Consider the following 27707-nt stretch of genomic DNA (forward strand, 5'->3'; position numbering starts at 1 on the left):
GACTGAGCCTGAAGTAGGAGGTAGTGAGAAAAGAGGTGTTCCACAAATGCCTTTACCAAGTCGTGAGGGGATAGGGCATGGTGTGTGCTGGGAACTACACAGCGTAGTGGCTAAGAGTGCAGAATCTGAAGTCGGGTGGCTCCATTACTAACTGGGTGACCCTCAGCAAGTCACTCAGCTTCTGGGAGTCTCAGTCCCAGCACTGGCTGAAATCCATTTTTACTGCAGTTTCGTGCAAGGGGCTCCCTTGGAACTCAACAAATGCCGATTTCCCTTGGATATCATTGCTCCTCAGAACTGCACTGGTGTGAGACAGGCAGTCGCAGTAAAGCTGGGGTGGGCGACAACTATAATTAGTAATAGCAAACACAGGGGCATCTGGGTGGCTCAGTCGGTTGAACATGGACTCTTGTCTTGATTTCCGGTCGGGTCATGATCTCAGGGTCGTCAGATGGAGCTCTTCATCAGGCCCGCGGTACCGGGGGAGCCTCCCCGAGATTCTCCTTGTCCCTCCCCCTGCCCGAGCGCTCTCTTTCTCTCTAAAATAAATAAATAAAATCTTTCAAAAAAAATAATAGCAAAACACATAGAGGGTTTTCTAAGTGTCCCAGACATCCCTAGTCTATTACTCTAAGCTCATGGCAATCTCTTTTTTTTTTTTTAAGATTTTATTTATTTATTTGACAGAGAGAGACACAGCGAGAGAGGGAACACAAGCAGGGGGAGTGGGAGAGGGAGAAGCAAGCTTCCCGCCGAGCAGGGAGCCCGATGCGGGGCTCGATCCCAGGACCCGGAATCACGACCCCAACCGAAGGCAGGCGCTTAACGACTGAGCCACCCAGGCGCCCCTAAGCTCATGGCAATCTTAAAGGCAGGTCTTAATGTACCTTTTTCAGATGGGGACACTGACGCACAGAGCGGCTAAGTAACTTACGAAACGCTAACCACGTTTTTTGTACACGAAAAGACACTCGCCAACCCTCACCTCAGCAGCCAGCTGCCGGAGCGCGACGGCTTCGAGCTCTGCCGTCTCCGGGACCCCTGGGGCGGGACCAAGTGGAGGAAGTCCCGCCCCCGGCCTTCCGCTCCCGCCCTCGCTGGTCCTGCGTCCCTTAGTAGGGTAACGTGTTCGGGATGGCCGAGAGAGGCGACCGCGGCGGGCAGCAGGCGGCCTGCGGGCACGACAGCTACCGCTCGCCGCTTGCCTCCCGCTACGCCAGCCCGGAGATGTGCTTCGTGTTTAGCGAAAGGTACAAATTCCGGACCTGGCGGCAGCTCTGGCTGTGGCTGGCGGAGGCCGAGCAGGTAACGGGCCGCGGGGATAGGGGCCGGGCGGGGAGAGGCGGGCGCGCCCCAGCACGTGCGGGGCTCGGCGACGAGCCTGGGCCTGGCCCCTGGGGGCAGCTGCCCCGCTATTTTCCGCCGAGTATCCCTTTCCTGAGGAGCTGTGGCCCCAGGAAGGTCAGGGCAGGAGGGCGACACCTGTTGCCTCCCTTGGTTTTTTTTGTTTTTAATTTTATTTATTTGACTGAGAGACACAGCGAGAGAGGGAACACAAGCAGGGGGAGCGGGAGAGGGAGAAGCAGGCTTCCCGCGGAGCAGGGAGCCCGATGTGGGGCTCGATCCCAGGACCCTGGGACCATGACCTGAGCCGAAGGCAGACACGCCCAACGACTGAGCCACCCAGGCGCCCCGCCTCCCTGGTTTTGACTCACGGAGGGTTAGAGACGCGGAGGAGGGGGAGAGAAATGCACGCTGTGGTTTTAAGGGTTTATCTTGGCCATTCCTGCAGGAATACTCTGCTGACCACGGACACTGAGCGCTCGTTACGTGCTGTTGTGCGACTCTAATTTCTTTACACATCTTTTCCCGTTTAACCCATAGAGACTTGGCAAACTAAGTGGTGCTTTTCCCACATTATATGGGAGAAATCAAGCCTCAGTGATAGCCAAGCGCATTATTTGCACGTAACCATTAATAGCAGAACCTGGGTGTGAACCTGGGTTCAATGCAGAGCCTGAGCACTGAGCCACTTTGTTTTCCACAGTGCCTCAGTGTAGTTAGTGACAGGACTGTCACTACAAAATTCATGTTTCCTAGGCCACTACTTCCGCTCCACTCGGCTGCGTTTTCCTTTCTAGGGAGGGAAAATCAGGGTAGGGGATTGTTAGATGGGATTTCTGGAGTCCTTTATAAGAGCTGCATAGAGAGCTATTTAGGTCAACGCTTTCAGAAATGGCTCCAGAGGGGCCTTCCCAGAGGAGTTGAAGGAAACTGAAGGTGATCCAGAGAGCTATAAAGTTTCAGAGGAAAATGCCACAAGAGGCAAGATGGCCGTGTCCTCTCAAAGGGCATCAGTAAACTTGGAAACAATCTGAGCACGTGCCTGGGACCAAGGTACAGCTGAACTCCCCAAACAGAAAACTCTTCCTAGATTTGCCCCCTCCCCATCACTGTGCTCAAGAAAATTAAGTGACATAATAATAGTGGACACACTTATCATGTCTACTATGTGCCAGGCACTGTCTTAAGACCTTGCATATTAATGGCTCATTAACCCTCAAAACAAACCTATGGTAAGTCCTATTTTACAGATGTTTGACAGATGATGGAATGGAGACACAGAAAGACTTCATAAACAGTAATGGGTAGAAAAGGACATTAATAGGGTGTTGTAGTTTATCATGTACTGGCACGTACTCTTTTCTCTTTTGTATGATACTCCATTATATAGATGAGGGTAGGGGCATTCAAAGACTTTGCAGGATCACCATAGCTAGGAAACGTCTTCTAGCTGGAATTGAAATGTAGAGTTGTCTGAATATGCATTCTTTCCTCTGCCCAGTCAGCACGTTGTCTGAAATGCATACAGTTTTGGTATAATCTGCTTTTGGATTATCTGTTAGGGTGTCAAAATTAGCATAAACTGCGTAATAATTTAGTAGTTAAGAAAAAAAATTGAATAAGAGATGATGAGGAATGCGGAAAAGCAGGAGTGGGGGATGCATTTTAACAAGATGCATTGCTTGGGGTAGGGAGCAGTTTGGCCACACTGCCCCCTGCTGCTTTGCTTTGGGAGGAGCCCTGAGATACCCCCTCTACTGTCTAACAATCCAAGGCAGCCTTGCCCATATGGCTACTGAGCTCTTGAAATTTGGCTAGTGTGACTGAGGAACTGAATTTTTATTTTTAATTTCAATCAGTTTAAATGTAAATAGCCACATCTGGCAAGTAGCTACCGTCTTGAGCAAGACAGGCCTAAGATGCAAGATCCTCCCCAGGGCCAAGGCTTGGGAGTTTCAAAGAGAGGTTTGAATGAATTTCACCAATCTGTATATTCAGCACTTGAACCCAGGGTTCTGAGCTGCCTATGGGCTGCAAGCAGTTTTTTGACAGCCCGATTTTTCCAGTGATGGATGAATGTAAGATGTTTATGTGTTTATTTTCTCAATAATGTCCTGCAGTGGTTTTCAAAAACGTTTTACTGAGTTTGCTGTACATAATTTGTTGGCAAAACCACTTACAACATTCTTAATTTTCATTTCTATAAGTAACTCCATCTGGGTCAAATGTAAAGTTTTGGCCTGGATCCCAACACTTTGGGCACTTACAGGCCAAGCACTAAGGGGTAAGCAATAAATACAACAAAATCTCCTCTTATGGCATATACATTCTAGGGGGAGGGACAGGCTAACACATTTGTAAAAATGTCATGTGGTGATAAGTGCTGTAAATACATTTAGGTTAAAGGGATAGATAAATGACATATAAGAAGGATGTTTCATATTGGAGTCAGGAAAGACCTCTTTGAGAAGATGACATTTGAGCCCAGAGACCAAAACGTGTGAGCCAGGCAGAGATATAAGGGTAGAGGGAACAAAGATCAGAATTACATTGTTGTATATTTTGGTATTTACTTAGAATGTAATTTACATTATTCATTAAGAAAATCATACCCTCCGGTGCCTGGGTGGCTCAGTTAAGTGTCTGCCTGGTTAAGTGTCTGCCTTCAGCTCAGGTCAGGATCCCAGCGTCCTGGCTCAGCAGGGAGTCTGCTTCTCCCTCTGCCCCCCCACTCACACTCGCTTGAGTGCTCTCTCTCAAAAATAAATAAATAATTTTTTAAAAAAGAAAATCATGCCCTCCAGGGCGTCTGGGTGGCTCAGTTGGGCATCTGACTCTTGGTTTCAGCTTGGTGGTGATCTCAGGGTAGTGGGATCAAGCCCTGCCTGGCGCTTCACACTCCGCACACTCCGCTTGGGATTCTTTCTCCCTCTGTCCCTCCCCGTGCACATGCGTGCCCCCCAAAATAAATAAATAAAATCTTTTTTTTTTTTTAAGGTTTTATTTATTTGAAAGAGAGTGAGAGAGAGAGAGAGCATGAGGGGGAGGGGGAGAAGCAGATTCCCCTGCTGAGCAGGGAGCCCGATGCGGGGCTCGATCCCAGGACCCTGGGATCCTGACCTGAGCTGAAGGCAGTTGCTTAACTGACTGAGCCACAAAACAATACCTCGAGGTACATTTCCTCTGCAGTGTAGACCCTTAACTCCCCTCTCCTTTTCTGACATCAGTGGGCTATCCTTTTTAAAATATGAATGTGTAAAATCTTAAAAAAGAAAACGTGCCCTCCTCTCTATATACTTTTAGTTGCCCCAAATTTTATTTTTATTTTTTTCTAAAGATTTATTGATTTATTTTAGAGTATGTACAAGCCAGGGTGGGGTGGGGATCAAAGGGAGAGGGAGACAAGCAGACTCCCCCGCTGAGCAGGGATCCTATCGCCAGGCTCAGTCCCAAGACCCTGAGGTCATGACCTGAGCTGAAATCAAGAGCTGGCGTGGCTCAGTTGACTGAGCTACCCAGAGCCCTGCCCCAAATTTTAATTTAAGAATTGGGAGGTGGGGCATAAATGCTAACATGAACCAGTTTTTTTCTCAGTGTCACTTCAAGTCGTCGTGACACTTGAGGTTATTTTATTTTGTTTTGCCTGTTCTGTAGACATTGGGTTTGCCTATCACAGATGAACAAATCCAGGAGATGAAATCAAACCTGGACAACATCGACTTCAAAATGGCAGCTGAGGAAGAGAAGCAGTTACGACATGATGTGATGGCTCACGTGCACACGTTTGGTCACTGCTGCCCGAAAGCTGCTGCCATAATTCATCTTGGCGCCACCTCCTGCTTTGTTGGAGACAATACAGTAGGAGCCTGTTGTTTTGTTTCCACTTAGGACTCGGTCTTCATAATGGATTTATAAATTTTATGTGATTTTGTCTAATTTTAGGAAGTGACTCCATAGATCTTTAGTTTTAGGGCTATCTTAAACTCGGGAATCTTCTGCTTTTGTTATCCTTCCAATCTAAACTATAAGCCCCTAATGACCTCCATAATATAAGACTGGCAGATACAGTTTACGCATTGGTTGGTTGGATGTAAGTCAAGGTCTTAGTGTTTTAGTGGCAAGGTAATTGTCCAGAGGGATTTTCTTTCTAAAGTCCTTTATAACTCATTGCTGTAACTTCTGAAAAAAAAAAAGAATTGCATTGTGATTCTTACACAAAACACTTAATTGTAGGCAGAGCAGCTTATCATCAAACATGAAACAGTAATATCGCATTTTCCTAAGAGTTTACTAGGTGCTTGGCAGTATTCTGAGCATTTTGTATGTATTACTTCATTTATTCACAACAACCAAAAGAGAGGTGCTTTTATCTCCATTTTTCAACAGCTTCTTGAGGTGTAGTTTATATACCATAAATTTCCCCATCTTAAATGTGCAGCTTAGTGAGTTTTAATTAACTGATACAGTTCAACCTTCACTACACTCGGTTTTATGGCACATCCCTCACTCTAAGAAGTTCTCGTGCCTGTTTGCTTCTGTCCCCACGCAAACAACCGTTGACCTGCTTTCCTTCTCTGTAGTTTTGCCTTTTCTGGTAATGTCCTATAAATGGAATCAGAATATGGAGTCTTTCGGATCTGGCTTTATGATCCCTGTCTCCACGCATGAGGACACAAGAGAGGTTGAAGAACTTGCCTAATGTCACACAGCTAGAAAGGATACAAGCCCAGGAAGAATGGCTCCAAAGCTGTGCTCTTAATCACACTGTGCCCAGGGACCAGAAGTTCCATTTCCAGTGTCCAACTCAGAAAGAAGCACTAATTTTTAAGTTGCCCCAAATACTTGTAGTCTCAAGTGGTACATAATTAAAGGCATCTGTGTGTAATTGGCGACTCAAATAATGGAAGAACAACAATCCCCTCACATGGAATATACTTTTTTTTTTTTTTAACACGTACCCAGTGTGTAGTTGGGCTCAGCAATTACTGTCTCATGTGAATTGCCTGAAATACATCCCCTATTTCCCTCAAGAACAGCTGCAAATTTCCTAAACCTTGATTTTCTGGTTCATGTCTTTTTTGTTGTTGTTAGCAATGATAGACGTGCACAAAGGAGGGGAAACTAATGGAATGTTCCCCCTGGAAGCTTCTCAGAGACTCAGGCATTCCTCTTTGGGAAGATCTAGAGCTTGTTGACCTGGACATCCTCAAAGTATTCAGGATGGAAGTTTGCCCTATGACTGTTTTCCAGTCGTTTTAGATACCATGTACATTGGCCTTTGGGGGCATAAGGGTTTTGTTCCTCGGAGATCCCAGAAGTACTGCTGTCTAGGTTGATGTGCCTTTTTTTTTTTTTAAGATTTTATTTATTTATTTGATAGAGAGATAGCGAGAGCAGAAACACAAACAGGGGGAGTGGGAGAGGGAGAAGCAGGCTCCCCGCTGAGCAGGGAGCCCGACATGGGGCTCGATCCCAGGACCCTGGGGGAGTGGGAGAGGGAGAAACAGGCCTCCCGCCGAGCAGGGACCCCAACGCGGGGCTCAATCCCAGGACTCTGGGATCATGACCTGAGCTGAAGGCAGACGCTTAATGACTGAGCCACCCAGGCGTCCCAGTTGGTGTGCTTTTAAAACCGTAATCTGAAAATAACAACTGTATTAGGATATCTGGCTTGCACAGAGGGTTGCTCATAGTGAGGTAGGTGGCTGACTGAGAAGCCCAGTTGTGATGGCCAAAAAGTGTTATATAATATGATTGTTTGGGCAAAGCTGTTTAATGTGAGACCACTGCATTTTCTTTTGCAGGACCTGATTATTCTTAGAAACGCATTTGACCTGCTTTTGCCAAAGGTAAGGAGTTGGCAGCAGTCTCCTGTCAGCCCTGAGTTCCCTATGATAAGAGATGGGCACCACTTCGGAATAAATCAGTGCAACGTGACTATAAATAGATTATCTTTTATTCAGACAAATGATCCTATATCTGATCTGTAGAACTAATTAATTGTCTCTTTTTGGGTTAAAATGCTCTAAGCAAATCCTTTTTAAAACATAGCCTTTTAAATGAAGGAAGTTAACCAGTGGCTTGTTGTTGGAATAGGTGGGTCACATTTGTGACTTTGTCCTTTTTTCTGCATGAGCACATAAGTGGTCTTAAAATTGTGCGGAAGAAGTTCATAACTCTTTAGGTAGTCAACTCAGTTTTCAAACGTTGATTGCTCTGAACTCATCAAGGCACTTTGGGATACAAAGATGAAGATAGGCCTCTGCCTTCCACAGGCTGGACATCTAATTTTATATTAAATTGTCTAAAAGTTTAGCTCCTGATTATGTAACGAGCTCACCCTGAACTCATTTTTCACTACGTGGTCTTTCTTACAGCTTGCTAGAGTGATCTCTCGGCTTGCTGACTTTGCTAAGGAACGAGCCGATCTTCCCACCTTAGGTTTCACACATTTCCAGTAAGTGATATGATTACTTCTTGGGACTTGGGCTAGTCTGTGTGCATTTCTTCAGTTTCCCTTCTCCATAGAAGCCTGGAGGTGAAGAATCTCAAAACACAGTGTAAGCAAATAACTTGGGATGCTTATGAGGAATGAACCTTGTCCCTACCTTAAAAGCTATAGTAGTAAGAGTTCATTTGGGGGACATGGGGAAATATGGATCAAGAGCCTTAGGAAGTATTCATGCTCCTTGATTTAGTGATTCCATTTTTAAGACTCTATCCCAAGGAAGTAATTAAATTATGCAAATAGCCTTATATACAAAGATCTTTGCTAAAATAGTAGTTTTATAGTAAGCACTGGAAACAATCTAAATGTCCACAATAAGAGAATAACTAAATAAGGTATAGTATATAGTATATTCATAGGCAGGAATAATACATAGCCATTAAAATGATGCTTGTAAGACTAATATCATGGAAATATGCTTAGGTTAATGTTATGGGATAAGGACAGCATATAAATTGTACAAAGATTGGAAGAAATTACACCAAGATGTAAATATTGATTTCTCTTGTTTATGGGATAGTAGGATAATTAAATTTTTCCCTATATTTTGTATTTTTAAAATGTGCAAGTATTTTTATGATTATCAAATAAAATCCTTTTTGAAAGCAGAGAATGTCATTTTTGGAATGCTAGTAGCAAACTTCTAATGATATTTCAGTAGTGGTGTGTTAGCATCTGCCTTTTATTTTGATGCGGTATTGCTATGACAACAAGGATTTTTTTTTTTTTTTTTTTTGAGAGAGAGAGAGAGTGAGAGAGAGAGCAGGAGCAGGGGAAGAGGGAGAAGCAGGCTCCCCGCCGAGCCAGGAGCCCGATGCGGGGCTCGATCCCAGGACCCTGGGATCATGACCCGAGCCGAAGGCAGACGCCCAACCGACTAAGCCACCCAGGCGCCCCGGCAATAAGGATATTATCTCCTATAATTTAGGAAAGGCTGTTGACTTTAATCTTCCTCAAAGTTAGGGCCTGCATTTACTGGTAGCAGAAACCTGAAGAAATTGTTCATGAGAGGGGCGCCTGGGTGGCTCAGATGGTTAAGCATCTGCCTTCGGCTCAGGTCGTGATCCCAGGGTCCCCGGGATCGAGCCCCACATGGGGCTCCCTGCTAAGTGGGGAGCCTGCTTCTCCCTCTCCCTCTGCCCTCCCCCTGCTTGTGCTCTCTCACTCTCTCTGTTAAATAAATAAATAAAATCTTTAAAAAAAAAAAAAATTGTTCATGAGGAGTCAGTGTGCAGTATATAGGGGTTGGCCATGACAAATGTTGCCTTCTGCTGACTCCCTAGTATTACCTGAGTTGCAACTCCTCTTCCTCTCCTGTGAGTATTGGAGAGTGCGCAGAGAATGCATGCATCCCAGTATTCCTTTGGGTATAGGGTGATGAGGGTATCTGCTGCCACAGTTAGCAGGCGTTAGGCACTCAGAAAATGGTATGATGCATAGGTATCACCTCAATTTAGGTCAGTTCCTGCATTTAAAAAGAAGCAGCTTTGGGGCACCTGGCTGGCTCGGTCAGTAGAGCGTGCAACTCTTGGTCTCAGGGTTGTGAGTTCAAGCCCCATGTTGAGCGTGAAGCCTACTTAAAAAAAAAGAGGGGTGCCTGGGTGGCTCAATCGATTAAGCAGCTGACTTGATTGTGGCTTAGGTCATGATCTCAGGGTCCTGGTATCCAGCCCTGCATCGGGCTCCCTGTTCTCTCCCTTCCTCTCAAATAAATAAATCTTTTAAAAAGGGAGGGAGGGGAAGCAGCTTTATTGAGATATAATTCACATACCATAAAATTCACCCTCTTTAAGTCTACAATTAGTGGTGATTTTTTTTTTTTTAAGATTTATTTATTTTAGCGTGAACTGAGGGAGGTGCAGAGGGAGAGAGAATCTCAAGCAGACTCCCGGCTGAGCACAGAGCCTGATACGGGGCTTAATCCCATGACCTGAGCCGAAATCAAGAGTCGGGTGCCCAACTGACTGAGCCACTCAGGCATCCCTAATTAGTGGTTTTTAGTACATTTACAGAATTACACAGTCACCAGTACATAATTTCAGAATATTTCCATCACCCTTCAAAAAAACCCATACCCATTTAGCAGTCACTCCTATTCCCCCCTTAACTGTCCCCTGGCAATCACTATCTATTTTCTGTCTATGGATTTGCCTCTTCTGGACATTTTATTTAAATAGAGTCATACAATATTCATCTTGTTATGACTGGCTTTATTCACTTAGTGTAATGTTTTCAGTGTTCACATTGTAGCATGTAGAGCGCTTCATTTCTTTTTATAGCCAAAACGGTAGATATACCAGATTTTGTTTGTCCGTTCTTCAGTTGATAGACATTTGGGTTGTTTCCACTTTGTGGCTGTCATGTACAATACTGCCATGAACAGATCCATGCAAAGCCATCCATTTATTTCTTTGCTTGTCCCAGTAATCTGTTAGAGAGTTAGCTAGAAAACTACCATGAGATTAATGGGGGGACCTACTGTGGCTCATGGTATGACTTCCTGTTGCTGTCTGTTCATGTCATTAGCCTGATAGAGAAAATCCATCTGGGATGAGCTAGGTCATCTCTTAGAACTCCAACTTTATTGCAGTGTATTCATAATTATATTTTATGTTCAGAAACAGACCAGCAGTAGATCGATTTAGACTTGGGATGGGGAACGAAGCCATCAGCTGTTATAGAGTCCTTCGGTTGTTTTGGGCTTCTCCATAGCATAGCTAGCTTCTCATCAGATCTCCTCAGAGGCTTTCCTTTACTGACAGTCTAGAGTAGCATTCTCCAGTGTCCTCATCATTTTATGTTTTCACATTTCTGACAATCAATAGTTACTTTGTTTACTTGCTTACACCACAGTGTGAGCTCCATTGGTCAGGAACCTTGTCTGTTTTGTTTGCTGTATTTTCAAAACCAAGAACACATTGGATACTTGGCAAATGTTTGTTACATGAGTGTATTTGACTGCCAAAGTCTGGGGACAAACAAAACAGACATTGTCCCTGCCCTTATATTGCCTCTTGATGATAAAGAAAGAACTTTGTTAGGAGACCTTTAGTTTTATAATCATTGAATATTTATAAATGACATTGAATTTCCTTAACTATTATTTGCTCAGACTTCTTAGCTCTGGTTTTGTCTACACGGGTTTCTCTGTCTCTTACTTTAATTCTTACCCTTTCCAGGGGTAGCAGTGATTGTTCGAAGAAGCAGTGAAGCTTTTATGAAGTAAGTCCTTGGTTTGAGACTTCTGTGTGTCCTTTTTGGGTCATTTTCAGGCCTGCTCAGCTGACCACAGTTGGGAAACGTTGCTGTCTTTGGATTCAGGATCTTTGCATGGATCTCCAGAACTTGAAGCGTGTCCGAGATGACCTGCGCTTCCGGGGAGTGAAGGGCACCACTGGCACTCAGGCCAGCTTCCTGCAGCTCTTCGAGGGAGATGACCAGAAGGTATTCTGAGAGCAACCGGGGGACATGGAAACTCAGTGGTGAGAGCACCAGAGACAAAGCTGACCTCCAGGATGGGAGGAGAGATTGATCTTGGGATGAGTGGACTGGAGGGAGTACCAAGGGTTGAAACCTGGGCAGGATGTTGAGATGTTCTCATACTGGTCACACCTAGATTTCTACAGGGATGTCTTTTTCTTCCAAGGTAGAGCAGCTTGACAAGATGGTGACAGAAAAGGCAGGATTTAAGAGGTAGGTAAATGAGTGTTGGCTTCCTTACTAAGTGATGATGAAGGCCTGTGTTCAGTGTACCTCTTGATTTGACCCTGACTTTTTCTTCAGTTCTTCTACCCATTTCCTTTTATCTCTGGCCAGGGTTTTATTTTCTTATAGTCTAGATTCTATTTTTTTATAGTCTATAAGGAAAAAAGAAAGTGTTTACTTCTGAGATGTTTAGAATAGTCTCACCCATGTTGAGGTCCTCCAGGGGGTTCATCTAAATCTGACCATTTCCACTGAGGGCCACAAGGCTTCACCATGGCTTCTTGTTCCAGGCATTTCCATCAGGCTGTGGCAAGACATGGGTACCACAGGCCCACACTTCCTTCTCGGGTCTGGGTATTAGTAAAAAGGGTGGAAGAACAGTTTGTTTCAGAAGCATATTATCAGTGAGGTCGTCTGGGCTCAGTATGACTTAGTATGCCAGTGAGACCAAGCTTTTCCTTAAGGTCTGTTTTTGCTCATTTGTTTGACACAGTCACATTTTGAAAAAACACTTTTTTCTTCCCCAGATTTTATTTTTAAGTAATCTCTACACCCAGTGTGGGGCTCAAACTTAAACAACCCTGAGATCAAGAGTTGCGTGGTCCGCCAACTGAGCCAGCCAGGCGCCCCTGGAATATTTTCACTTATGATTCTTTCCTATTACTTCTAGGGCTTTCATTATCACCGGACAAACCTATACACGAAAAGTGGATATTGAGGTGCTCTCTGTGCTGGCTAGCTTGGGAGCATCTGTGCACAAGGTGAGCGGTGGTAGCAGTTTGCGGGGGTCGGGCTGAGAGCTTTGCACACCACAGACAGATGGAATTGGCCTCAGACTTTTATTTAGTCCTATCTCGAGATGTCAAGCTTCATTTTCACCATCTGGGGGTCTGTAGGTGACACCTCTTAAATTAAGGTGGTTAAAAGACAGGACAAGCTCCAACGTTCTCATCAAAGCTCATCTTGCATTGTCTTTCCTTGCTGTCTTCAGCAACGTTTCACACAAGTGTTTCCATGCTCCCTTACTTGTTATCCCCGCTCTTCAGGAGCCAGGAGAAGTCTAAGTGAGATATTCTCTGGGAGCTTTTGGAGAGGACGTGCTCACCTCCTTCATCAGTCGAGCCCCTGCTCCCAGAGTCCCGTGTACCAGCAGCGTGGGATGATGCCTGTGGCCCTTTCCCCCCAGATTTGTACCGACATACGACTCCTGGCAAACCTCAAGGAGATGGAAGAACCCTTCGAAAAACAGCAGATTGGTGAGTGTTCTGTGAAGACGTGGGAGCACCGCAGAGATGCTGGGAGGCCTGTGGGCATGTGTTAATAGCTCACCCAGCAGCGTGCTCGGGCACTCACTGTCCTCTGAAGTCTCTCTGCCTTTGCTTCTCCTCCTTGTCCGGGGCAGGCTCCAGTGCGATGCCGTACAAGCGGAACCCCATGCGCTCAGAGCGGTGCTGCGGCCTTGCCCGTCACCTCATGACCCTGATCATGGACCCGCTGCAGACGGCGTCTGTGCAGTGGTTTGAGCGCACGTTGGATGATAGTGCCAATCGGTCAGTAGAAGGGGGATGCCACATATAGCAAGTGGGGGGGAGGACCAGAGAGGAGCCTGGAAGCAGAAGGAGGTTTTGAGCATCTGTGCATTTTCTCCTTGTCCCCACAGAGCCTGGAGTCTAGCAGGGAGACAAGAACATAAAACAGTGTGATGTGTGTTAGGATCAGAGTGTGTACAAGATAATCTCTGTGGGAGCTAAGACGGGGGGAGTAGTGGTGGAGGAGTCAGGGAATGCTTCACAGAGGAAGTGATGCTCTAAGACTCAAGAAATAATAGGCTTTTTTTTTTAAGATCGTATTTATTTATTTATTTGAGAGAGAGCGAGAGAGCATGAGCAGAGGGCAGGGCAGAGGGAGAATCAGGCTCCCCACCGAGGCTTGATCCCAGGACCCTGAGATCATGACCTGAGCCGAAGGCAGACGCTTAACCAGCTGAGCCAGCTAGGCACCCCTATCCTGTACTTTTTAAAAGCAGTTTCACGTTACTATGATTTGCTTGTATTGTACTAGGATCTGAAAAGGATACATAGTTAAAGCTAGCTCTCTGGGATCTGTGTGTAATCTAGGGAATAAGACATTGATGGAAGGGCGCCTGGGTGGCTCAGTCGTTAAGCGTCTGCCTTCGGCTCAGGTCATGGTCCCAGGGTCCTGGGATCGAGCCCCGCATCGGGCTCCCTGCTCCGCGGGAAGCCTGCTTCTCCCTCTCCCACTCCCCCTGCTTGTGTTCCCTCTCTCGCTGTGTCTCTCTCTGTCAAATAAATAAATAAAATCTTTAAAAAAAAAGACATCGATGGAAATAAGACGTGTGAACTCATTCAGAAGTCAGCCGTTGAATACTTCTCGGCAGGGAGTGACCTAATCAGATGTGCCCGCTAAAACACCCTGTAACAATTTGGAGAATTTTTTAAAAATCCCAAGTCCACACTGGCATAGTGGCCATGTGATCAGAGGAAGGATACGGGTATAAAATCAGGGGCAGATTGGCTGGCCTTGGTGGTGGACTGCAGTGAGAATTAAGATCAGTGATGGGGTGCTAGTGCCATTTACTGAGACAGGAGGCGCAGGGAGAAGAACAGTGGGTTTGACATGTGAGCAGGAAGCAGTGGAAAAGTGGCTGAGTCCAGTTTGGGATCAACCAGGTCGAGCTCTACAATGGGGTATATGATCTGGCACATAAGCAGGTGGCCTGGACAAGGGGTAATAGATTTGAAGGTCATCAGGATACTGGGGTAGCTGAAGTCATGAGATTAAAGGAAGTTGTCAAGTAGTACATGTAACGTGGCAAGTCAGTGAGGCAGCTTCTGGGGACACACCCTACATTTCACTCAAATTGATACTTGTTTAAAGAGATAACTGAATTGGCTGTTTGTTTTCCAGACGTATCTGTTTGGCTGAGGCATTTCTCACTGCAGATACGATATTGAATACGCTGCAGAACATTTCTGAAGGATTGGTGGTGTACCCTAAAGTAAGAGGCCTCAATTAAAAAACAAAATATTAGGGAGGGGGGTTGGCATGTGGGAGGGGGAATGTAATCTTTTCCTGCTCTGGAGTGAGTATGTTTGGGGAGCTGCATCCTGGTCCAGTAGGAGTTCTTCCCAACCAGAGCTCATCCCGAAGGTTGTGACGTAAGCTCTAGAGAACTAACCCTGGAATCCATAGACACGTTTATAAAAAAGAGAAAAGGAAGTACTTTGAATTGGCTTACACTATTTATGGGCATGATTTATCAGCTCTGGTGTGACTCTCAGAGCAGACGATTTCCTTTGCCTGTTTTTAAGTACCTGAGGCAGATGGGTTCATTTCCATTATATACTTGGCTCTTGAGGTTGGGCACTGAAATTTTAACAATTTAGAAATCTTTCCAATGAAGCAACTTTTCAAAGTTTCTTTAAATCAGTGTTCCTTTTTTAAATCAAAATAATACTTTGGATTAGAAAGAAAACTGAAAAATACAGTGTGGATGAAAACGATCCATTCTACTCTCAGTCTTCATAAATATGATAGTTTATGTCCTTGTGTGCATTTTGTGGGTCACAGTGGATCTCTTACTGTGTGTGTGACTTTGTAACCTTGCGCCATCTTCATCCTGCATTCATTCTTCTAGGTGATTGAGCGGCGCATTCGGCAAGAGCTGCCTTTCATGGCCACGGAGAACATCATCATGGCCATGGTGAAAGCTGGGGGTAACCGCCAGGTTTGTTAACCCCTCATGCTCCTGGATAAGTGGAAAGTGCACCTTTAGTCCTGTTCTCCTCCCTTAAGGAGAATGAAAGCATTTCTGTCATCACCCTCAGTCATGGTAGTGGTACAGAGCAGTGACCATATTCTGCCGTAGAACAGGCTTGTCTCTGGAGGGTGATCCTGGTGAACTTGGCTTGTTACGAGTGAATCACTTAGTCACCTGTAGAAAAGGTCCACTCTTAGTGAAGGAATTAGGTCTGAATTTCCAATAGGAAATGATAGGAAGTGGGCAGGACACAAGAGCACACGGTTTGTGAGGCTTTGGAGGGGCCAGTGCAAGATGGGCATTTACTTCAGGCTCATCCTAGGATATGGTCAGAGGGTCAAGATCTTGGCGTCAGACTGCGAGGGGAACCACCTCAGCCCTGAAGGGCTTTGTGTACCAGCATGGATGTGGTGTTGGATGACTTCTTAAGATGTTAAAATGCCCTCTTCGTAAATGAACCAACAACACTTCACTGTCTTCCCAGGATTGCCATGAGAAAATCAGAGTGCTTTCCCAGCAGGCAGCTGCTGTGGTCAAGCAGGAAGGGGGTGACAATGACCTCATAGAGCGAATCCAGGCTGATGCCTACTTCAGTCCCATTCACTCCCAGTTGGACCATCTACTGGATCCTTCTTCGTTTACAGGTCGTGCTTCCCAACAGGTAAGCACCAGAACACTTCAGAGCTCTGTAAGCCTCCCCAACTGCTCTCTTTTTTTAAATTTTTAAATTTTTATTTTTTAATTTTTTTTTTGAGAGAGAGAGTTTGTGGGAGTGGGGGCTGGGGCGGGGCAGAGGGAGAGGGAAGAGTCTTAAGCAGGCTCCGCACCCAGCGTGAAGCCCAACTCGGGGCTCGATCTCATGACCCTGAGATCATGACCTGAGCCCAAATAAAGAGTCGGATGCTTAACTGAGCCACCCATGTGCCCCCGAAATGCCCTCTCTTTACACTACTGGGCTGCAGAACCTGGAATACTGTCTTTAATGTTTCTACTTTTATAGGAGGTATGATGAGAATGAGGCTAGTCAGAAAGAATTCAGAGCAGCCTGAAAAAAAAAAAAATTTGGAGCAGGCTGAAATGTGAAGATTTGGTTGTTTTGAGCTGTCTTAAGTATTTCCCCCTGTGGATTTCTCTGAATTCTGGTCTGGAGCATGTGGTATAATGGACAAAGATTGGATTTTACCCTCAGGTAGATCATTCAGGTTCATTCCTGACTTCTGGCTTTAAAGGCTGACAGGATAAGAATACATATCTCACAGGCTGGTAGTTATATGGATTAAAAGGCCTAGCACAGTGCTTGGTGCATAGTAAGTATTCAATAAATGTCATTTTCCCTCTTGGCCTTCTGGAGACCACAAGACCTAATTCAAAAACATTTATGAGTGCAGACTAGATGCTCAGTATGTATTCGGATACTGTGCTTCATTCTGGGGCTCAGAACTTAGTGGTGAAGGCTTATAAAGAGGTCATTATAGTACCAAGCAGTACCTGCAGGAATTGCGGGAAGCATATCCTTTGGGATCACAAAGGAGGAGTAGAATAGCCCTAAAATAGGAGAGGTCGGGAAAGGCTTCTTGGAAGACTTGACATCTGAGCTGAATCTTAGGGACAAGTAAGAGTTGGCAAATACATAGCCCAACATGGGAGAGAAACTACAATCGTGTGAATGTTGCTGGAGCAGCAAGTGCCAGAAGTAGTTATAGGATTTCAAGTTGGAAGACAAACTGCAGGTAGGAGACCAGCAAGGAAGCTGCTGCAGAAGGCCGTGCAGTAGATGACGGGGCTGTTGAGCCAAGGTGGTGGTAGATCCAGATGAGGGGAGAGATTTCGGGGCTGTTTAGGGAGTTAGTCACTTGGCAGCTGGTTGAATGAGGAGGAGGGAAGAAGCAGTGATGATTTTAGCTTGGGGAACTGGGTGGGCAATGGGGAGACCAACGGAAAGAACAGTCTGGGCTGGTTTGTGGAGAAGCACATGAGGGCATGGTGGGTTGAACTGCCTTGGTCTAGGGACAGATTTCTGACAGGCAGTTGAGAAAAACAGAAATTCAGTGGTGGAGTAAGAGCTTTATCAAATTATTTCTCGGTGATAAAAACTAACATTGAAAAAAGCATTATCAAACTTACATCTTTATATTTTCCTTTGTCTTACATTTGCTTTCCTCTTTGGCAGGTGCAGAGATTCTTAGAAGAGGAGGTATATCCCCTGCTGAAACCATATGAAAGTGTAATGAAGGTGAAAGCAGAATTACGTCTGTAGAATTGGAAAGAATTAAACAAGAAGTCGTTGGCTTCGTTAACTTTTATTGCCGAGTCTTGGAAAATGTTACTCTAATGCCTTCTTTTACCTCAAGACCTGTTACCTTAAATTGATAACAGCACTTTTTTGTTTACACGGTGCTTTCACATTTCTTAAGGTTTACAATGCAGAAATAAATTACGTTGGGGCGCCTGGGTGGCTCAGTTGGTTAAGCGTCTGACTCTTGATTTTGGCTCAGGTCATGATCTCAGGGTTGTGAGATTGAGCCCCGTGGGCATCAGGCTCAGTGCTGGGTGTGGAGCCTTAAGATTCTCCCTCTTCCTCAGCCCCTCCCCACCTCTCCCTGCTCTCTCTCTCTTTAAAAAAAAGAAAAAAAAAAATTACGTTGAGTTGGACTCTGTTTTCTACAGCAACACAGCCTGTAGTTCATAGTTTGCTCTGTTCTTTCAGGCATGTTGTCCAGCCAGCCTAGTTTCACATGCTCACTTGATTGTGAGGGAGTAAGCAAACTGGTCCTCTCATCTGAAGGTAAATTTGATCTGTGTCTAGCAAAATAACCTGGACTCTGATTCAGTATGGTTGGATACCTTTGGTATCCAGTTATGTTTTGCCAGAATATATAATGAAAGTCAGAGCTACAGTAAATTCTCAGGCTTACTCAGCTCAAGTTGTACCCAAACTCACTTCATCTTTTGGTAAAGCTTGTATGTCGGAGAAATGTTAATTGGGTCTGTTGATTTCATCAGGGCATTTGACAATCTTTAATCCTGGTTACACAGATTGATAGGTGATTGAACCAGCTGTAGCCAAAGAAGATCATTAGGAAGGAGAGCACTGGTGTTAGTCCACAGACCCCTGTCCTTAGCCCTGTGCAATTCTACATATTGTTTCAGCATAGATGAAAATGAAGAAAGTGTATTTATCAGATTTGCAGATAACACAAAACTAGGACAATTAACTGATACATGTATTTGGTAAGATAACTAAAATTTTATCTAACCTAAAGTAGATTGAAATGATGTGGCCAAAACTAAGAAGAAAAAAATTAAGATAAATGTAAGTAAATTAGGCTTAAACTCCACTGTAGTCTTACTGTTCCACACCCATGGCATTATGTTCCATTTTGGACACCCAGTCTGAGGAACAGATAAACTAGAGAGCCAACCTCCAAAGGAGACCTTGTCCTATGAGGAGTGGCGAAGGAATGTTAGGGCACTTGATCCTATAAGAGAAAACTTGTCAGCGCTTCAAATACCACTTTGAGGGAGAAGAGTGACTTAGGTAGCTGCTGCCTCAAGAGACACAGTTTTTATTTTATTTTATTTATTTGACAGCACAAGCAGGGGGAGCGGCAGGCAGAGAGAGAAGCAGGCTCCCCATGGAGTAAGGAGCCCAATTTGGGACTTGATCCCAAGACCCTGGGATCATGACCTGAGCTAAAGGCAGACGCTTAACTGACTGAGCCACCCAGGCATCCCCCCAAGAGACACAATTGAGACCCATACCCATTGTTGAGAGGCTGGTTTGGGCCCAGACAGTGAAGCTGCTATGAGTTAGTGATTCTCCCTCTACCCCACCACATTCTTTCCCTTCAGCTCAATCAGAAGCCAGACTACCTAGTTGTCAGGAATGGGAATGTTGAGAGGGAAGAGAGGCTGAGTTGACTCCAACCATACACAATCAAAGGTAGTCTGGAGTAAAGAGCTCAACCTATTGGAAAGGAGACTAGGAGACAATCCTTGAAACCAAATTCTAAATGCAATTCGGGGTAGCAAGCAAGCTTGGAGAGCATGGAGCCATAGAAGGTCTCAACTCTTTCAGAAACAGTCTATTATTCCTCTCGTATGAATCTTTTTTTGGGGGGGGCACCTGGGTGTCTCAGTCGGTTAAGTAACTGCCTTTGGTTCAGGTCATGATCCTCTCTGTCTCTCTCTCAAATAAATAAAATATATATTTTTTAAAAGATTATTTATTTATTTGAGATAGAGAGCACAAGTTGGGGGGGAGGGGCAGAGGGAGAGGAAAAAGCAGGCTCCCCACTGAGCAGGGAGCCCGAATGAGCTGCTTGATCCCAGGACCCCAGGAACATGACCTGAGCCGAAGGCAGACACTTAAACCAGCTGAGCCCCCCAGCAGCCCCCCTATCGTGTGAATCTTTTTTTTTTTTTTAAGATTTATTTATTCATTTGAGAGAGCGAGAATGAGAGAGAGTACATGAGAGTGGGGAGGGTCAGAGGGAGAAGCAGACTCCCCGCCGAGCAGGGAGCCCGATGCGGGACTCGATCCCGGGACTCCAGGATCATGACCTGAGCCGAAGGCAGTCGCTCAACCAACTGAGCCACCCAGGCGCCCTATCGTGTGAATCTTGAGGGGATGTTTGAAACTGCTGGGTCTGGTGCAAAGAATTAACTCATTTGATCATTAACTCAGCTGATCTGAGAACTTATGTTATACACCAGACACACTGGGGATACTGGATACCATGGATTTTACTTGAATTTTCTCACAGAAAATAAGGAAATAAGATGACAGTCTTGTGATTGTTAGACCTCTGATCTCTAGTAATTGGTGGTTTGGCTGGTTTTTCTTCCTGGGCTATTTGGGTGGGTTTATTATGTCTTCTTTCCTCTTCTAGTCTCTTTTGTTTTTATATTAACATGCTTAAGTTATACTATCAAGGGTAATTTTGTTATCTGCTCTTACTTTCCCATTTAACGTTAAAAAAAATTTTTTTTTTAATTTTTTTAAGTAATCTCTACACCCAACGTGGGGCTTTGAATGCATAACCCCAAGATCAAGAGTTGCACACTTCACTAACTGAGCCAGCCAGGTGCCCTTCCCATTTAACATTTTTTAAAAAGATTTTATTTTTTAATTAAAATTTTATTTATTTTTAATTTTTTAATTTTTATTTTTTAAAGATTTTATTTATTTGACAGGGAGAGAGATAGCGAGAGCAGGAACACAAGCAAGGGGAGTGGGAGAGGGAGAAGCAGGCTTCCCACTGAGCCGGGAGCCCGATGTGGGGCTCGATCCCAGGACCCTGGGATCATGACCTGAGCCGAAGGCAGACGCTTAACGACTGAGCCACCCAGGTGCCCCTAAATTTTTTTTTTAAGTAATCTTTACACAACGTGGGACTCAAACTTAGGACTGCAAGATGAAGAGTGACATACTCCACTGACTGAGCCAGTCAGGCAACCCCCCCGTGTAACATTTTAATTAAGGGCGTTTGGGTGGACTGCAGGTTGGCTGAGAAGAGAACACTCAGGCCTTCTCAAAAATTAGATCGAATTCAGTTAACCAGTGATCTGAACTCCAGGATTTGAATCATCCAGAAATCAGGATCTGGGCAGACTGTGAGGTAACCACCTTCTGTTCAGCCGCAGACGGGTACCCAGGTACATATTGCTCTCTTCCCCTGGCATTTGATAACCAGAAGAGTCTCACGTCCTTGAGTGGAAGCACAGGTACAGTGCCTCCAGATTGGTGATGTGAATCCTGGATAGATGTGAGCACTAGCTGACTGAAATTGCGTAGCATAGAGTCTGACGTGAAGAAGGTACTCAGGAAATGTCATTTTCCTTTCTGAGCTGGGGAGAGTTCACCAGCCAGTCAGGGAGCAGGCTAACATTTGAGGAGGATGCTGTTGTTTTGGTTTGCCTGCCATGGCAGAGAGTATATTCTGAACTTAAACCCCAACCAAAGAATGGGGAATGAGTCAGCATAAAAAATAAATAGGAAAAGTTGGTGCACCTGGCTGGTTCAGTTGGTGGAGCATGGGACTCTTAATCCTGGGGTCATGAGTTCAAGCCCCATGTTGGCATAGAGTTTACTTAAGAGAGAGAGAGAAAGTAAAATAATAATAAAGTCACATAATGAAACACTATGTGGTTTCTTGGGTGATGAGTTTAAGGTGGTTTTTATTTTCTTTTGGCTTTTGTGTATTTTTTCAAGGGTTTTTTTTTTTTAAGATTTTATTTTTTAGAGAGCACAAGTGGAGGGAGGGGCAGAGGGAGAAGCAGACCCCCCCCCCCCCCAGTGAGCAGGGGGCCCGACGTGGGGCTTGATCCCAGGACCCTGGGATCATAACTTGGGGCAAAGGCAGACACTTAACCAACTGAACCACCCAGGCGCCCCTTTTTTCAAGTTTTTAATGCAATTTTTATTTAAATTTTAGAATATTTGTATATTGCAAAGATAGTACAAAGTTCCCATATGCCACACTTGATGTTCCTTATTAACGTCTTGCATTAGTGTGGTATAGTCATCACAGTTAATGAACCAATATTGGTACATTATCAAATAAAGTCCTTAGTTTTTAGCTAATGTCCTTTTTTTGTTCTAGGATTCCCATATAGAACAAATTACATTTCGTCATGATAGCATTTTTAAGTACTGGGATTCATATATATTACTTACAAGGTATGTTCTTTATCAGAGGTGTGGTCTAATGGACACAAAATTTAGCTCAAATTTAGCTAATCTGGAACATAACTAGAAGTCAAGACAGAATTTGGGGACCATGACTGACCCGAGTGTTTCCATCCACGAATGATCTAGCCTTTCGTTGCTGTGGCTCTAGGGTCTTGAGAAGTTTAAAACCATGGGAAAGTGTTATGCCTCTCCCACGGCTTTAAACACTAATTGTTTAACTAGCAGTTTCGCTTTAAACTTTAAAAAGTTGTAATTAGGATAGTGCCGATTGTAGAGCACAGGCCGGGTGTATTTAAAATACATAAAGCAGGGCGCCTGGGTGGCTCAGTCGTTAAGCGTCTGCCTTCGGCTCAGGTCATGATCCCAGAGTCCTGGGATCGAGTCCCACATCGGGCTCCCTGCTCGGCGGGAAGCCTGCTTCTCCCTCTCCCACTCTCCCTGCTTGTGTTCCTGCTCTCGCTGTCTCTCTGTCAGATAAATAAATAAAATCGTTAAAAAAAATAAAATAATAAAATACATAAAGCAGGGGCGCCTGGCTGGCTCAGTCGGTGGAGCAAGTGATTCTTGTGATCTCAGGGTTGTGAGTTCGAGCCCCACGTTGGGGGTAGAGATAATTTAAAAATAAAATCTTTAAAAAAATAAAATATATAAAGCAGAAATGCAAACATAAAGAACAGATCTCAAAGGGATTCATTCCATAGTTCCTTAAATAAGTTACTCATTTCTTTCAAGAAAGGGGTTAAATCATACTTCATGTTTAGAAAAGCATTTCTTTAGTGATAACCTGGAAGAAATAGGTATTTATAAGATATCTTGTTTCTGATCCAGATGTCATACTTTTTTTTTTAAGATTTATTTATTTATTTGAGGGACGCCTGGGTGGCTCAGTCGGTTAAGCGTCTGCCTTCAGCTCAGGTCATGATCCCAGGGTCCTGGGATCGAGTCCCGCATTGGGCTCCCTGCTCCGCGGGGAGCCTGCTTCTCCCTCTGCCTCTGCCTCTCTGTCTCTCATGAATAAATAAATAAAATCTTAAAAAAAAAAAAAAAAAGATTTATTTATTGGAGAGGGAGGGGGAGAGGGAGAGAGAGTCCTAAGCAGACTCCTTGCTGAGCGTGGAGCCTGATATGGAGCTCGATCCCAGGACCCCGAGATCATGACCTGAACCGAAATCAAGAGTCGGCTGCTTAACCAACTGAGCCACCCAGGCGCCCCCCGATTTCATACCTGAACACATTTTTTTTTCAGCACCCTACTGTATACTGGGAGTACAACGGTGAACAAGCCAGTCTGCCCTCCTGGAGCTTATGGAGCAAAGTGCTGAATGGCTCCTCAGTAATGGGATATATACCGTTTAACATCTGAATACATGCAAAGTTCATTAAGTACCACTGAGAAAAAGTGCTCTTGAGATGTAACTTCAGCAAATCCACTCTGCTTCCCTTGGTTTTATCATCTTGTAATCCACCCTTCATCATGATACAGATGCTGCTCTTCCCACCAGCTTGGTGCTTGGCTGAATTTCTTCAATATGCCTGGCTCCATCCACCCTTCCTGTGGCACAAATTGAGAAAGGCTTTGCCTTGAGTGGCATCCTAGGAAGCTTTTAAGAATGTGGCATTTTTCTTTCTCTTTTGTTCTCTAATGGAGGTGAAATGTGTATATAGAATTCTCACACAGAACTTACAAATAAGGAAGTTTCATAGAATTGTTAGCTAGTCTACCATTTTTTAAAAGGGAAGTACTGGTTTTCTATCTCCTGTGGCTGTTGGACCTTCCCAGTATTTTTTTTATATTATCTCTACACCCAATGTGGGGCTCAAACTCACCACCCTGAGATTATAAGAGTCGCATGTGCCACAGAATGAGCCAGCCAGGTGCCCCTGGCCTACCCAGTATTGATCTTTTTTTTTTTTTAAGACTTTTTAATTTATTTATTTGACAGAGAGAAACACAGAGAGGGAACACAAGCAGGGGGAGTGGGAGAGGGAGAAGGCTTCCTGCCAATCAGGGAGCCCGATGCGGGGCTCGATCCCAGGACCCCAGGATCATGACCTGAGCCGAAGGCAGCTGCTTAACGATTGAGCCACCCAGGCGCCCCAGTATTGATCTTTGATAAATGTTCCACTGGAATGCCAGGGGAGGGCTAGAAGCTTTATTTAGCAAGTGTTGACAAGTTCTTAATTCCCTGTTAAGTGTGTAGGGAAAGTTGCAAAAATGAAATGCTAATCGTTTATTGTAAAAACCTAAGGGGACCGTGCTGAAGCTAGCATTACTTAACCATTGAGTTTTGACACTGCAGCTGACATGACAACTGTCTCAAGAAATTGTGTTCCCCCACAAAGATAAACTTAAGAAACATAGCCCCTGCAACAGTTGTGAGATGAGAGAAAAGGATATTACCACACTAAAAAGGCTGGAATTCATTGCTCTAAGGCAATGGGGTGGGGGGGGGGGGGCGGCGTTGTTCAGTTTAAGAAAGCAGAATTTGAGAAGGAAAGTGAACTTGGCTCCAGAAACTGGGTGCAGATCTCTGCTCTGCCACTTACTAGTTTTGCCAGTGTACTCTGTAAAATTCAAATGATAAAATTCACCCAGCTTTCACAGGGACGTTAAATAACATGAAATTGCTTTGCAAAGTGAGCATAATACAGTGAGGTCACAACTGAGATTGCCTTGCTATCTGTGTGGACGATGGTTCCATTCCTTGACCCAGGCATCACTCCCTTGGAACACCATTGGGAACCCATGCTTAGGTTAATAAGCAGCTCTAAAACTAAATTTATCTCTTCAGGGTAGGGAGAAATTTCTAAAAGAACATTCCTGAAATACTATTGTAGCTTTTGATGACCTTCCTAAAAGGTGGTAAGCACGTTTTCTTTTTCTTTTTTAAGATTTTATTTTTTTAAGAGTAATCTTTACACCCAACGTGGGGATCAAATTTCAACCCCAAGATTGAGTGCCATGTTCTACAGACTGAGCCACCAGGCACCCCAACACATTCTTTTCAGGATAGAATCTGACATCTACTAGGACCTGGATATCAAATGGGGATGGGCCTGCTACCTTCCTGGACTGTTCATTTGTACTGTACTTTAACATTTTCTCAAACAGCATCTAGTTCTCACAACTATAAGTTCACATTCTCATTTTATGGATGAGCTAAGCATTAGCATGGTTGAATGACCCAAACGCAGCCTCTGACTACACCCACTGCATTATACATGCCTGGAGAGTGAATTTCTCCGGCAGGCCCTCAACCAAGTTTGTTCCAATTTGTGGCTCCTTGCAGGGCCTGTGACTTGTGTAAGAGTGGTTCAGGCTGGTTTAGGGCTGGTTCTGTACACCTGTGAAGAAGGCACTTAAATATTTAGAAAATGAGCATCAAGTAAGGGCCGCTCTTTTTCCAGAGTCCTGCCCCATCAATCCCACATACTTTTTTTTTTTTTCTTAAAGATTTTATTTATTTGACAGACACAGCGAGAGAGGGAACACAAGCAGGGGGAGTGGGAGAGGGAGAAGCAGGCTTCCCGCCAAGTAGGGAGCCCGATGCGGGGCTCGATTCCAGGACCCCGGGATCAGGACCTGAGCCGAAGGCAGACGCCCAACCAACTGAGCCACCCAGGCGTCCCATCTATCCCGCATCCTTAACCTCTGGTGCAGCCCATATTGCCCTGAGCTCCTCGGGCTGCAGTGCAGACGAAGGCCAGTGGGTATCGAAGGGCTTCTGTGCGCCCCCTTCCCCCACCCCCCATGTCCGCCAGGGGACCGAGTCTCAGCTTGGAAAGGAGCCTCGTGTGTGCGGTCCGGGAGCGCGCAGACCCCAGCGCAGCCGCAGTCCACTGGCCCCGGAGGACTACAGCCCCCAGCATCCTCAACGGCAACCCCCCCCTCCCCCGCTCGGCTCGGCGCGCGTGCGCGGTGGCGCCACCGAGCGCTGACTGGGTCTGAGCGGTGGAGCCGCGAGCCGACCCGGCTTGGCATTGAGGTGGGGGCCGGCTGGGGGCGGCCGGGCAGCTGGGCATCCCGCGCCGGGCAGGTGAGTGTGCGGAGGGAGAGGTCGGCGGAGACTCGCTGGGTCTGTGGAGCCCGGCGCTCTCACCTGCCCCTCAGGTGGGGTCGCGGGGGCGGCCATGGACCGACCGATTGACGGACGGACTGACGGGCAGGCGAGGGGAGAAGCACCGCCCGCAGCCGGGAGAGCGGCGGGGCCGGACCTCGCAGGTGCCCGCGTGGGAGGGGGCGCCGGCCGGGGGCGCCAGGCGCGGGCTCTGGCGGTGCGCGTGCGGGGCGGCGGCGGGGCTCGGACCCGCGTGTCGCTGAGCCCCCGCGTCCCCGCCCGGGGCGGGGGCGGCCTCCCCGCGCGACCAGCGGGAGCGGGGGCCACCGGCGCCCGAGCCTCCGTGTCCTGGGGGCTCGAGCCCGAATACCTATCTCCCCCTCAGCAGCTGCGAGCGGTTTTACAGAAACCGCACCTCAGGCGGGGGAGGCTGGGGGGACTGTTTTTCTTTTTCTTTTCTTTTCCTCGGGCACATTTAAGCTGCGGGCTCTTCCTCAGGTTTAACTCGTGCCTTGACGTTGAAGATTCAGGTGCGGAGTCAGAACACAGGCTCGGATTCGGGCCGAGACTCGCTGTAATGTGTGTATTTTAACATTGGGGAAACTGAGGCATCTATTAGCCGAGGTCACTCAGAGTAGTTAGGATTGGAATTCCGAAAGTTATACTTAATGATCCAGGATGGTTTTTATATGGAGGAAGAAAAGATGTTGTAAAGTTTCTTTTCTGCGACGGGTGACTGCCGGTTTCCAGTCTTGTGCTGCACATGAAATTTGTGGTGGGTTGCTGGCTTTTTGGGTTTTGGTGGGTTATTAAAAGTGTCCTGGGGGGGCGCCTGGGTGGCTCAGTCGTTATGCGTCTGCCTTACGGCTCAGGTCATGATCCCGGGGTCCTGGGATCGAGGCCCACATCGGGCTCCCTGCTCGGCGGGAAGCCTGCTTCTCCCTCTCCCCCTGCTTGTGTTCCCTCTCTCGCTGTGTCTCTCTCTGTCCTATAAATAAATAAATAAAATCTTTAAAACAAACAAACAAAAAGAAGTGTCCTGGAATATTCTTTACCCTTTTTCTTTCTTGGTGAACTCAAGTTCCTGGTAAGACTCTGATTCACAAAAACTGAATTTCCCATTTTGACTTGTTTACTTGTAGCTTTTATTTTATATATATACATGTGTGTTTTGTTTATCTTAGAGGGAGCAGACCGGGGGAGGGATGGAGGGAGAGGGAGAGAATCTGAAGCAAACTACGTCCTCAGCACAGAGCCCCATTTGGGGCTCGATCCCCCGACCCCAAGATCACCACCTGAGCCGAAACCCAGTCACACGCTTAATCAGGGGAGCCACCCAGGTGCCCTTACTTGTAGCTTTTAGTGATTATGTTTGTAATTGTTTTTTTTTTTAATTTTTTAATTTTGTTGAAGGACTTATGAGTTTTGTTTTGTTTTTTTTTTAAGATTTTATTTATTTATTTGACAGAGAGAGAACAAGTAGGCAGAGAGGCAGGCAGAGGCAGAGGGAGAAGCAGGCTCCCCGCTGAGCAGGGAGCCCGACGCGGGGCTCGATCCCAGGACCCTGGGATCATGACCCGAGCGGAAGGCAGACGCTTAACGACTGAGCCACCCAGG

At 45.8% G+C, this 27707-nt stretch overlaps 2 protein-coding genes across 3 annotated transcripts in view; both read left to right on the forward strand.

Moving 5' to 3' along the window:
• The first annotated feature begins 1086 nt into the window (after positions 1–1086).
• ADSL (adenylosuccinate lyase) lies at positions 1087–17807 on the forward strand. Its single transcript, XM_081822523.1, has 13 exons — positions 1087–1305; positions 4999–5202; positions 7149–7193; positions 7722–7801; positions 11125–11296; positions 11499–11545; positions 12228–12318; positions 12744–12813; positions 12960–13107; positions 14486–14576; positions 15216–15305; positions 15823–15999; positions 17509–17807. Exons 1-13 carry the CDS (start codon positions 1135–1137, stop codon positions 17593–17595), a joined length of 1473 nt encoding a protein of 490 aa, XP_081678649.1. The 5' UTR covers positions 1087–1134; the 3' UTR covers positions 17596–17807.
• An 8149-nt stretch (positions 17808–25956) lies between these two features.
• The window catches only part of SGSM3 (small G protein signaling modulator 3), a 50615-nt gene continuing 48864 nt past the window's right edge, over positions 25957–27707 (forward strand). For both annotated transcript variants that reach the window (XM_081819106.1, XM_006729906.3), the window contains exon 1: positions 25957–26069. The gene's annotated coding sequence lies outside the window, so the exon portion shown is untranslated. The remainder of the gene's footprint in view (positions 26070–27707) is intronic.

The sequence above is a fragment of the Leptonychotes weddellii genome, chromosome 5, assembly GCF_054177405.1.
Source record: "Leptonychotes weddellii isolate Sample4059 chromosome 5, ASM5417740v2, whole genome shotgun sequence".
In the NCBI taxonomy this organism is placed as follows: domain Eukaryota; kingdom Metazoa; phylum Chordata; class Mammalia; order Carnivora; family Phocidae; genus Leptonychotes; species Leptonychotes weddellii.

What these genes read in the sequence shown, in the direction of transcription:
- ADSL (XM_081822523.1), top strand. Translation starts at nt 1,135, where the DNA reads ATGGCCGAGAGAGGCGACCGCGGCGGGCAGCAGGCGGCCTGCGGGCAC. An exon ending in TTGACCTGCTTTTGCCAAAG is followed by an intron (nt 7,194 to 7,721) that starts GTAAGGAGTTGG and finishes TCTTTCTTACAG; the next exon opens with CTTGCTAGAGTGATCTCTCG. An exon ending in TTAGGTTTCACACATTTCCA is followed by an intron (nt 7,802 to 11,124) that starts GTAAGTGATATG and finishes GGTCATTTTCAG; the next exon opens with GCCTGCTCAGCTGACCACAG.